Source organism: Antrostomus carolinensis, unplaced genomic scaffold (assembly GCF_000700745.2).
Source record: "Antrostomus carolinensis isolate BGI_N321 unplaced genomic scaffold, ASM70074v2 scaffold30692, whole genome shotgun sequence".
NCBI classification, from domain to species: Eukaryota; Metazoa; Chordata; class Aves; order Caprimulgiformes; family Caprimulgidae; genus Antrostomus; species Antrostomus carolinensis.
The window spans coordinates 1-12277 of NW_010300671.1; the positions used below are offsets into that span (position 1 = coordinate 1).

Sequence of the window (12277 nt, forward strand, 5' to 3'; positions counted from 1 at the left end):
GAGCCGTTTGCGGGCAGCATCTCAGTCCCCTGCCTGCCCCGTGCCATCTCCTGCCTGGGGACCCTCGCACTCCCCCTGTCAGTGTCCCTGCCCACTCGGTAACCACGGCTCTGCCCTGGCTTGTCCTGCCCCTTGCAGTTTGTGGGCATTACCTACGTCCTGACCATCATCTGGCTCCTGGTCTTCGCCTGCTCTGCGGTGCCCGTCTACATCTACTTTAACACCTGGACCACCTGCCAGTCCATTGCCAACCCCAGCAAGACCTCGGCCAGCATTGGCACCCTGTGTGCGGATGCCAGGATGTACGGTGAGTGCCGGGTTTGCTGCCCAGGAGCCAGGGCTCAGGGTGGAGGAGAGGGGATGGAGGAGAGGGTCCAGGCAGATCAGGCTGGGATAAAGCAGGGGTAAGTGCTGAAGAGCCCCAAAACACTGGGGTGCGTGTGACAGATGTGGCTGCAGGAGGCTGAGCAAGGCAGCTGGCCGGTGGCCATGCCCGGCTCACCTGGCTCCCTGCGTCTTAACAGGTGTCCTACCATGGAACGCTTTCCCTGGCAAGGTGTGCGGCTCCAACCTGCTCTCCATCTGTAAGACCAGCGAGGTGAGCATCTCCCGTCACCCCATCTGTGCTTCCCTCAGTGGGTACCCTCAACACTGGCCTCCCCAGCCAGCATGTGGGACCCTGGGAACTCACCCTTCTTTTCCCTTGCAGTTCCAGATGACTTTCCACCTCTTCATCGCGGCCTTTGTGGGGGCAGCCGCCACACTGGTCTCACTGGTGAGTTAGTGCTCCCCCTTCCCTGCTGTTCTCCTCCACCTGGCGAGGATGTGGGGTCAGAGGCAATGGAGGTGGTGGGCATGGATGTGACAGAGCCCATGCTCATGTCATTTTCTGGCACATAAGTGCAAGTGTCAAATTCAGGCCATAAGAAGGTAGAAATGGCTGCTGGAGGGGATCTGGAAAGGCTTTAGGAGAGCACCGGGGGGAGGTCCTGCTGCATGGAGTCCTTGCCTTTCCCTGGCTCTCCTCTTGCTTTACACCAGCAAGTAGACACTGTGGTGTCCCACCGGTGCTACAGGACTCCATGGGGCAGCTGCCTTGTTGGGGTGCTGGGCTGGGAGTTGCCACCTCAGGTGTAACCCCAGCGAGGAGTGCCACCCCACTTGCCCTCCTCACTCACCAGAGCTTCATTTCTCCTCCTCCCCTGTTGCTCACTCTTTTCCCACCCACAGCTCACCTTCATGATCGCCGCCACCTACAACTTTGCCGTCCTCAAGCTGATGGGCCGAGGCACCAAGTTCTAGCCCGTGTGGTGGAGCCCAGCCAGACCAAACGCCCTTCTTTTCTCTAACCCCGAGGCTTTAACACTGCAGCCACCCGACACCAGGTCTCCTGCGTTAACTCTGCCTTCACCGCTGACTCCCCTCCTCTTCCTCCTTCGCATCCATCGTGCTGAGCATGACCAGGCAGGAGAGCTTCCCACCAGTGGACACCTCTTCATGCACTTTTCTCTCTCTGCTCATCCATAACCGGTTTGCTCTAGGGCCAAGCCCATCAAAACCAGCCAGAGAAGAGGAGGGACTTACTCCAGTGTCCTAATGTTGCCTAGGGATAAGCAAAGGTCTCCGTGCTCCTGGGAGGAGGAAATACATGTAGTTTGCTCCATGAGTAGCAAGAGGCTACCTAGAGAGAAAAGGAAGTTGTCCCAGTCCTGGTACCATTGTTAGAGACTCTCCTGGAGCTGTCTGCTGTCACCACCTGTGGATGGAGAATAAGAGAAGGATTTTTTTTTTTTTTCCCTTAGCAAAGAAAGATTAATTTACCCCAAATTGCCTGTTGCAGTCGAGGCAAAGGGAGTTCAGGGCAAGGATCTTCCCATTGCGAAGAGAGTGCTGACCCCGATGCTGATAAAGCCCTAACCCAGCTGCTCCTATTAAAGCCTAAAGGAGTTTGGTGTCGCTTTAGACAAAGGGGGACTCGTGGCTTTACTCTCCAGGCAGCAGAGAGGCAGCAGACAGGTTTGACCGAGAGGGGACATCTCTGCGCCGTGCCCCAGGAGTGTAAAGCCAGAGCCACCCCTCCGTAGGCAGGGGATGACCCTCTGGACTGCGGCGCCTTTGCACGCCCTGCGAGCGCCGGGCTCGCTGCGCGCTCTCGTCCCTTCACAATGGTGCTCTTCTCTGGGGTGACGTCTGCTTCGCTAACCTCCGCTGCGTCGGAGAGCTTGATTTGGTTCTCATCTCAGTCAAACGTAACTTTCCCTCGTTCTGTCCCACTCTTCCCCTCACTTTTTTTCCCCTGCATTTCCTGCAAGTCAGGACAACTCTCTTGTGTCTGCCAGGGCAGGAGGGACGGGGCAGCATCTCGCTTCCAGCTGAAACCCATCAAAGAGTTGAGGAGGGAAGGAAAGGCGGTGGTCTGGGGGTAAACATGTCCCGTCTCTGCAAACCAGATTGTTTCTGGTGCCAGTTCAGTCTTTTCCCATGGAAGCGGGCAGCAGGGCAAGGGGTTTGGTGGAGCTGGAGGAAAGCCCTGTGGCTGCGCATCATGGGTCCAGACAGACCCGCCAAAATGCCGTTTCCAGTCCTCCCCACCAACTGGTATTTTGTTTTGCTCTTCCCTGCCTCTCCTTAATGCTAATCTTAGTGTTTATTTATTGGAGAAACTACTTTCAGTGGCAGACTGTAGCTTCATCTTGCATGGAATTCTTTTTTTTTTAATTTTTTTTTTGTCTGTAATATTATTGTATTTTTTTTAAGTGCCGGTTTCAGCAGGGGCAAGGATAAAGGAGCAGATCTGCTGAGCAGAGCGTTCGAAGGATCCTTGCTGCCAGGAATGCTGAAATAAATTGGCCATGCTACCAACGCACATGGGCTGGGGAGGGGGGAGGTGCCAAGAGGGACAGCAGGGTGGGGAGAAACCAGTCAAGATCTGGAAATTCACATCACGCTGTCTCTCTTGGGGGTTTGCTGGGGGTTTTTTTGGTATCCATTTAACAAAAAATAACCAGATCCTCCTTCCCACCCTTGTCCCCAGACCCCAAACACACACACACGCACATATGTGCACACACACACACATACACGCAAAAAGAGAGTTAATCAGCTGAAAGTGTTTCCTTCATTTCTGATCTAGAATTTCAACTTGTTAACAAGCAATAAAAAGAGCAAGTTTTTAGAGACTTATCTTACAAGATGTATTTTATAAAAATTAAAGAAAAATTAAAATTAAGAACATTCTGTTCAAGATATGCATCTGTCTGTCCATTTGTTGTGCTGGCTTTCCCCATCCCCCCTGCCCCAGCCGAAAAAAAAAGCAGGGCAGGGGAAGCTGCGGAGAAGAAGGTCCCCAAAGGGCAGGGCTCACCAGCCCCACGTGGGGGCCAGCAGCCCCCGCAGGACTCTGCCCACTCCTCCTTCCCACCCCAGACATGAGGTTCATAACCTTGATTTCAAAATCTTTGTTCCCAGCTGAGGAGCCCTTAAAACCTTTCTCTCTCCTCCAGCCACCCACAGGAAAGCTGGGGTCCTGTAGGAGCCACTTGCTCATGTTTGCTGATGTGCTACTGTCCTTTAACATTCATCCTGTGCAGTGACAGCCTCTGCCACGTTTCCTAGTGTAGCATCTGCAGCACAACCACAGTAAAACTGATCAGCACGGCTTGAGCAAAGCTTGCCGCTCACATCAGGCACGGCACGTGGTACGAGCACGTCCAGAGCCAGGCTGAGTGCGCGATTCTTTCACTTGCAGAGAGCCCTGTGTGAAATAAGACGGTCTTGTTCAGGCGTGAGGGTGGACTCAGCTACCCCAGAGCCTTACATGTCGTGCCCACGCACTCTGTGGGTGGCCACATGCCATTTGCCACAGGGTCATTAACAGTTTGCACAGTGCTGGTGCACGGGGAGGTCAATGGCTGGTGTCTTTCTACCCCTGATCGGACGAATGTTGCCCTTAGACACATGTTTCCACAGTGTTTAAAAAATTATCAATTTAAATGTTTATTTTCCTGGAAATTTCCCCCTGGAGCTGTGCTCTGGGAAGTGAGGCCACAGAGGGATGGGATCAATCTCCAGCATCACTCCCATTTGCAGCAAATCTGCCTGAAAGGCAGATTTTGGGCACAGCTGGGAGCCCATGAGCAGGTTGAGAGCCAGCAGGCTGTCACCTACCCATGGCCAGGACTCTCGCTGCTTCTAAACCCGACTCCAGCCCAAATCACTCTCTCCCCCAGCCTCAGCCCTCTCCAGACAGGCAGCAAGGTGTCCCGTGCAGCCTGGCCAGGGCAGGTTTAGCTCCTGCACTGCTGCTGCCCCAGCTCAGTGCACAGCTGTGCCTGTATGCCCAGCCTGGTCCCGGCTCACAGAGACCCATGGGGCTGCAGCCACCAACAATGGGGCCCTTTGTTCCCTGCGCTCCCAGATGCCATCACCCTCCTCTCCCCGTGCTGAAAGGGCCCTGTGTGTGCAATCAGCCGCTGGGCAGGAGCGAGCTGGGGAACAAAACACCATCTCTTTCCCCTGGCAGAGACTGGTGCCCCCTGGCCGGGGTGAGGGTTGGGGACAGCAGAGCAAAGTAGTGTGTGAAAGTGGCCAGCATGGCCAGGGTGCTGGGCAAGTCCAAGGGCTGAAGGACACACGTAGCCTCGTTAGGTGTGCACTTGGCTGTGTCCTGCTGCCATCCCACCTGGGGACATGGGACTTGCCCTCACAGCTCCTTCCCTGAGCACCCAGTGCCCTCCAGGAACTAGCTGATAAAGGACAGGGAATAGACCCTGCCTGCTACCAGACCCCAGCTCTGTGAACTGGCCCATCAGGAGAGCTCCAAGGTGGGAGTCAGTGCAATCACTTTCCCCCTGTCTAGCAGCTGAAACGTGGCTGCAGTTTGCTCCCACAAAGGTTGGACCAGGGAGAGGGACCCCAGGGCAGGTCCCAAGGGCTGCCTTGCTGGCATGGAGACTCCTGCCCACTCATCACTGTCTACAACTACCTCTCTACAGCTTCCTGAAAGGAGGGTGTAGGGAGGCGGGTGTGTGTCTTTTTCCCAGGTAACTAGTGACAGAACAAGAAGCAATGGCCTTAAACTGTGCCAGGGGAGGTACAGATTGGATGTCAGGAAAAATTTCTTCGCTGAAAGGGTTGTCAGGCACTGGAACAGGCTGCCCAGGGAGGTAGTTGAGTCACCATCCCTGGAGGTATTTGAAAGACAGCTAGATGGGGTGCTCAGAGATATGGTTTAGTAGCAGACAGGCACAGCTGGACTCGATGATCTCAAAAGTCTATGATTCTGTGATTCTACAATTCAGGTGATTCTATGATTCTATGACCCCACGTCCTGCCACTCCGGGACGTGGCCCCCGTGCAGGGGACACTGGGCAAGGGAGCCCTTGGGACGGTGAAGACATAACCCCCCTGCGCAGGGAGAGAGACAGGGGTGGCACAGCCATCCCCGGTCCCGCATCCATCCCCGGTCCTCCGTCTCCTCCCCGCGGCCGCCGGCCGCAGCTGCCCGGGCTGGCGCTGTCCGTGCCTCCCCGGGGAAGCCATCCCTGCAAAGGCACATCTCCTGCTAAGGGAGATTTCTCGGTTTCTCGAGATTTTGTCGGTTTCTCTCCAGTTCTGTGCATGGTTTGGCTCTACTAGGGAGATGACTGAGGATGAGGAGGAAAGAGCAATTAGGAAGTCCTCATGGAAAGGACTAAGACTGACAACAGCACAGGTAGATGCTGCTCGTGAAGACAGGAGTCCTGCATCTGCACGTGGTCACACACACCACCCCTAAAGGATCCCTTGAAGCCACGAGGAAAGCTGCTCCACCAGCCATGCAGGCTCTGGGGTCGAGGGGTGTCTCTATCCATCCCCAATGGCTTTTGCCTGAGCAATCACCTCAGCAGGTAACCCACCATTTCACTGACTTCCCTGATCGGGACTCTGACTCACCTTAGGCCTTCAGACAGCTGCTGTCAGAGCTTCCATCACCTCCCACCACACCTCCTCAGCAGAGTGGGGAGCACTCCTTACTCCGGAGCAGAGCATGCCAGTGCCCTGGCACCAGAGCTGCAACAAACTCCCTGTTAAGAGCCTGGACTGGGGTCCAGAGGATCCCAAAAGGGTATTTTTAGACTCTCATATCTTTTTGCTCATCCTCAAGCACGTGCCAGAACATGTGGTCCCCAGAGATCGTGCTCCCATGCACTGCTGTGAGGAACCAGCCTCCGGAGCTAGGGAGGAGCTGCGCTTGGGAACACACAGCATGTCAGCAGCCTCGGTCACCCAAGAGAGCAACCCTGGGGCATCTGAAGCCATTTGGGGCTCCTCAGCTAGCAGTGTTAAGAGAAGATTTGTTTCCTCAGCCCACCAAGCAGCTGCACAGCCTTACAGCTGCTCTACCTGGCCCAGAGCAGCAAAATCCTCAAGAGGGCTGTGGGAGAGAGGGATGGAGAGGATTAGAAACAGCCCCCCCCAGTGCTGCTCCTCCTTTGTAAGCACAGAGATATGCTGGGGAATCTGTTTCACACAGTGCAGCTCGCTGCTTTCCTTTGGAGACACTCCTCTGTCCTCCAAGGATCCATCCTCTCCCCACCCAAGACAAAACGCACTGGGCCCTCTGCCATGGCTCGCAGCAGCAAAGTGGGGAATGAGGGCACAGCCCCACTACACTCCTGCCTCTGCCCCGTGTTTTCCTACAAACGCCTCACATCAGGGGAGCTGGTGGTTCTGATGGCAAAACCATTGCTGGACAGACCCTTGCTGACGTGAGACAGCCTCACCCAACTCCCACAACTTCTCCAAGGCGGGGAATACCTCCCACCAGGTCACGTTGGCTGGTTGTTTTCAGATGTGTTTTGAAATAGATAAGATGCTGGAGGCCCCCAGATTCTCCAGACCACATTTAAAAAGCACAATTTCCAAGGGTTTGAAATCCTCTGCTGCCTCTGGAAGAGCAGATAGGCAAGCAGACATGAGAGAAAAATAAATTAAAAGGTTCTGCCAACAGAAACAGCAGGCACAGACTCTGCAAACACAGAGAAAGCCTCCCAAAATAAGCAACCATCCTGGCAGGACAGCGGAAGAGAACAGCCTCCATATACTGGTTTCTGTCTCAGCATCCCCCAGGAATCATGCCTGGCTACAACCCCCTGCAGCCCAAGGGACGGCTTCCAAGATGGCAGGGAGAAATCAAAGGAAAGTATCCGGCTTGCTGCTGAGAGCCCAGGCTGAAAACTCAAATGTAGTGACAGAGGGAAGCAATGTGGAATCCTTCTGTTATGAAAATGTTTTCTGATACACTCTTGAAAAGACAAAACTGGTCACTGGATTCAGCTGGTAAATAAGTTGTATTCCTTCAGCTCCTGGTCTAGCGAGGTGCATTCAGGAACAACCAACCCCTTGGATCCCTTAAGTGACTTGTCTCTGCCAGATGCTACAACCAGCCCAGTTCCACATCTCTCAGAAGAACAGGAGCAGATTTAAACTTTGATAAACCAAGAAGGCAGCCACTTCCCGAATTCACTTGAATACATCCATGTTTTATTTGCTCAAATAAAGGTAGAATCTCAGTTTTACAATACCAGTTCTGTAGCAATAGCAACAACCGCGGCAGCATCAGTGGACACAGGCAGGGGGTGGCTGTTGGCATTGAACTTTGCAACAGAAGAGCTCTAAATCCTGGCTACTTTGGAAACTGTGTGTATCATTTAAAATAAATTATTTAAATGTATTATACTTTTTTAAAAATGGATTTTTAAAACACATAAGCCTATATTTTTATTTTTTTTTTTAAAAAAAGCAAATGATCCAACGTCTGTTAGGAATGAAAGATGCTGTGTAACACCCTCCAGCAACACACACTGTCCACACAGCCTGGGCACAATGTGGATCTTGAGATTCAGCTCATCATCATCAACCCACACCCAGGGTCCTGCAAACAGCACGCTGCACCCCTGCCTCCCACACCACGGCTCGGCCAGTCTCTGCCCTCTCCCACAGGAGCTGCCCGTCCTCACACAGATCCCATGAGATCCGCGCTGGGGAAGCAGCAGTTTCACCCCCAGGGATCTCCCCCAGCAGCCCCTCTGGCAGGGCTGAGCCTGTTCTGACCCCAGGACCCTGCGCAAACCAGCTCCAGGGGATCGTGTCTGTTCGGAGATGTAAATCAGAACCACAGCTCACAGAGCCTGGGGTCTTGAAGGAAATAACAAGCAGTGTTAAACTGAAGAAAAATCTAGAGGCCTGGGGAGGTCAGGCACTGGTAACACCAACTTTAATATCCTGTGAAAATCTGCTGCACCTACACAGGCAGTGTTCTTTCATACCTCAAGGGACCTGGTTTTTCAGAGGCTGCAAACACTCTCTATCTATCTCCATGGATATGAGTGTTCAGCCTTGTTTAGAAATCAGATCCCTCTAAAGCACTTTGCGTTAAAGCTTCGGTCCCTTCCACACGTGGCTGCCCTGCAGACAAGGGCAGGATCACCCTGAGTTCCCCAGGAGGAGACTCCCTACATGTTCAGATTGCTCAGCCATGGGGATTAGCTGCCACCAGCCAGTACGAGGGCAGAGAGTGCCCTGTTCTAAAGCACAGTGAGGCTGCTCCATTTGAGCTACACAATTTCCCACCCAGTAGCTCATCACAGTGGGAGCCACATTCAGCAGCCAGCAGGTACAGACTTGGGGAAGCTCTCCCCATGGCAGGCTCCTCTGTGGTTATGGGCAAAGTCAGTTTTGGACAAAGGCTTGCAGGGGAAGTTGCAGGACATGAGGTTATAATGGTAAAGCCAGCAGTCAGCAAGCACTCACCTCTGCTATGCATAGAGCTTGGGACTAACACCTAGCAGGGGGCAGGAGCCGAGATCAGCAAAGCCTGTTGCCCTTTTCTAGAAGGTTCCCTGCCCCCTCATACCATTTTTCAGCCACCTTGAACAGAAGTGGAATGAGTGCAGCTCTCTCCCCAGTGGACTGAACACAGTAGCCACAACGGCCAATTAACTCAGTGGACATCCTCTACCAGCGAAGTCTGTCATACAAGTTACAGATAAAACACACTGGATTCCCCTGAAGGACTAAGGGCCAAGACAACACCGTGAATTTTCTGTGCTCAGCAGCACTGCACCTGACACAACAGGAAATGAAGTGAATGGTTCTGTGCTGCAGCATCCAGATGAGAACATCTGTGCTAAAGCAACTCAAGATGCTGATCCACCAGCTAATGAAGCACAGTGGTCACCAGTCCCACACACTGACTGAGTGGATTTAACAGCTGACCAGGCATGACTCCCCCAGACACCTGCACACCTAGGAGACATCCTCCCGACCTACCACCGGTCTGCTAGAGCACATCATCTGGACATGGTGATTACTTGTGACAGAAATCAGCTGAGGTTTCACGCTCCAGATCTCCTGAGTAACTCTAAACCCTTTGACATGACCCAGCGAGTGTCCATAGGTGTTGTTCATCCAGGGCTTCCAAGTATGAGAAGTGAGATCCAGTGTTGAGCCTCCAGAAGAGACAAGGAAACACATATTAAACAAGAAGCAGACAGTCTCTCCACAAAATAACACTCACACAAGACAAAGTTAGAGGTGAGGAAAAACAGGCCAGAAATAGGCAGCTGTGAAGAAACAACGCTGCCACATTCAAACACAGGCCCATCTCTCCTTCATAGGTTGCTTCAGCTCAGAGTTCTAGCAATTCTCAGCACAATTCAGTCCCGGGACACAATGCACTTGTCCCAAACAACAGATACACACATCCCAGCCACGCTAGTATTTGGCATTCTCACAGGTGCATGGGCTAGAGTCTCTACAACAGGTTTCACTCAGTATGCTGAGCAGACTTTCCTTTGGCAGTAAGGTCATGAGTTTAGTGGCTCTAGTATTTTTTTTTTAGTTCAGGTACAGATCAGGTCACTACTGTCTTTAGTGAATTTAAAGGACTTGAACGCAGTCCTTTAAACCTGCTAAAACAGGCAGAGATGGAAGCAGGACTACGCTCACATGCTCTTTTAACAGCTCCCTCCTGCAGATACATGCTCTGTGCCCAAAAACTCCAGCCAGAATTCAGATGGTGAGGCTGCAACTCCCCAGTGAGCAACCACCTATTGTCCTTGTGGCCACTCTCCTCAGAGTACCCCAGAGCTGCCTGCGCTTATTCCGATCAAGTTGCCGGCTTGAGCGACGTTTCCAAAGCAGCAGACACTCTTAACAACAGGAAGAGCCTGATTTGGAGCTGGAGTGCAGGTCGATGGTGTGGCCCAGCATGCAGTGCTCTAGCTGCTCCTCCACCGCCAGCACCTGCCGCACAGCCTCCTCAAAGGCCACTGCCACATTGGTGTCATCCTTGGCACTAGTCTCCAGGTACGGATAGTTACCATTTTCCATGCACCAGGCCTGGGCCTCCTCTGTGCTCACCTGTCTCTCAAGTTTGTCTATCTTGTTACCCAGTACTACAAATGGGAAGTGTTCAGGGTCCTTCACGTCAGCGTAATAGACAAACTCCTTCTGCCAGTTACTGAGGTTCTCAAAGCTCTGCCGGTCGTCCACACTGAAGGTCAGCAGGCAGCAATCCGCCCCCCTGTAAAAGGGGGTTCGCAGGCTCTTGAATCTCTCCTGTCCTGCAGTGTCCCAAATCTGGAGGGTCACAAAACGTCCGTCCACCTCCAGGTCCCGGTTTAAGAACTCCACACCGATTGTATGGAAAGCCTGCGAGTCAAACTTGTTGGTGACGTACCGGTTCATGAGGGAACTCTTCCCAACTCCACCATCTCCAAGGAGGATGACCTTTAAGAGCAAGGACTTCCCACTCATTGCGGCAGGACGGAGGGGAGCAGCACCAAGGCAATCTGCAGGGTTCAGAAATAGTGTAAAATAGCTATTTGACTCGTGGATTCTGCAGGAAGTTGCACAAGGAAGAACAGAACATGGTATTTCCACCCCTGTTTCTGAACGAGTTCTGTATATAGGAGGTAATGTCTCTTACTAGAGAGGTTAGAGCTGGGAACTGGACAAGCTTTCAGGCACAAAAGTTCTCCATCGGGTCCAAAATGGAAGCAGCAGGTCACGACTGTAAGTGCAAGGTGAGAACAACTGTTGAGAGTTTAGTATCAATTATGCCACTTTTGGTGAGAACTCTGTATCTGAAAGCGTGTCTAGTTTTTACAAACACCATCACTAGGCAAACATCTCTTCTGGTCCATGTCCTCAGGCTACCACACAAACACCAAGATCACCAGGCCTTCCTTTCCACCATACAATCACTAGCTAAGTAATTGTTCCTATCTGACTTGTTCTGCTGGAAGGCTGGAAAAGATGCACAGGCCCAACATCAACACAAGTCACCCAGCAAACCAGTTCTTAGTCACCCCAAGAACGCTGACTCACCTCACAAGCGGAGCCGCGCTTGTTCACTGCGCGTGATCTCCGCGGCTCAGAAGGGGCTCCCCAGCTTCTCCGCTGCTCTGCTCTGCCAATGCTTTTCACAGGACAGTTTGCTCACGTACAGGTGCAAGTTCATATTGCAACAGCCTCGACACCACAGGTTCCTTAGTCAGCAGTCACAAGAGAAAGGCCAAGTGCCAACCAGTCCTCCTCCTCCCAGGGACATCCTGGAAGCAAAGGTAGAGGCCTGACACGGAATAAGAGGTTGGTTTGTCTGCTGTCCGTACCGTACCTGCTCTAGAAATGCAGCACTTCCGTCTCCAGGACCGTCCAGGAAACGCCATCCAGCATAACAGTCACTAAAAAACAAACACCAGTCAGAGAGGCTGCCAGAGCTGCGCTCAGTGCGCTGCTTTTCAGTTTGTAATGTTGACCCAGGCTGGAAGAAGAGCAGCAGAGCCCCAGGAAGCTCAAAGTGCAACACTGATGGCTGGAGTAAAACAGGCAAGAGCAAGGCACTGAGGACAGTTTCCCTTGCCCTAAGTAAAATGGAACACAGCCCATTTCTGATCAGAGTAGAGCCAGTACATTATGGATGCTGAACACAGAATAAGAAAAGAATAAGTTGAAGGAGCTCTGGCAGGAGTGCACAGGCTGTGTAACCCGTGTCTCCCCTCCATCCAGGGGATGTCGATCGCTTTGATCTGCTTTGCCTGCCTGCCCACCCACACGCTCTGGCATCTGATCTGAGGATTGAACATCTACCTGAATCTGCTAACCAGAGGAGTGAGCCAGCTGGCAAGAGCCTGGTATGAAAATAGACAGGATCTGGCTTGCTTACACCTGCTCCTAACATTCCTGGGAAGGGAGTGGCCATGTAGTGCTGCTTAGTGACACCACCAGACCA

The 12277-nt window shown here is 52.7% G+C and overlaps 2 protein-coding genes across 2 annotated transcripts; one reads left to right on the forward strand and one right to left on the reverse strand.

The window, feature by feature from the left end:
* Positions 1-138: 138 nt before the first annotated feature.
* Positions 139-1914, forward strand: LOC104521274 (myelin proteolipid protein; the record flags this gene model as incomplete). Its single annotated transcript, XM_010163218.1, has 4 exons — positions 139-307; positions 525-598; positions 710-775; positions 1231-1914. Coding segments are annotated over 4 exons (381 nt in total), but the record flags the coding sequence as incomplete, so codon positions are not given.
* Positions 1915-9893: 7979 nt separating this feature from the next.
* On the reverse strand, positions 9894-11723 carry RAB9B (RAB9B, member RAS oncogene family). The gene is made up of 2 exons (XM_010163217.1): positions 11663-11723; positions 9894-10835 (listed from the first exon to the last, which is right to left on the reverse strand). Exons 1-2 carry the CDS (start codon positions 11712-11714, stop codon positions 10195-10197), a joined length of 693 nt encoding a protein of 230 aa, XP_010161519.1. The 5' UTR covers positions 11715-11723; the 3' UTR covers positions 9894-10194.
* Between the last annotated feature and the right edge of the window lie 554 nt (positions 11724-12277).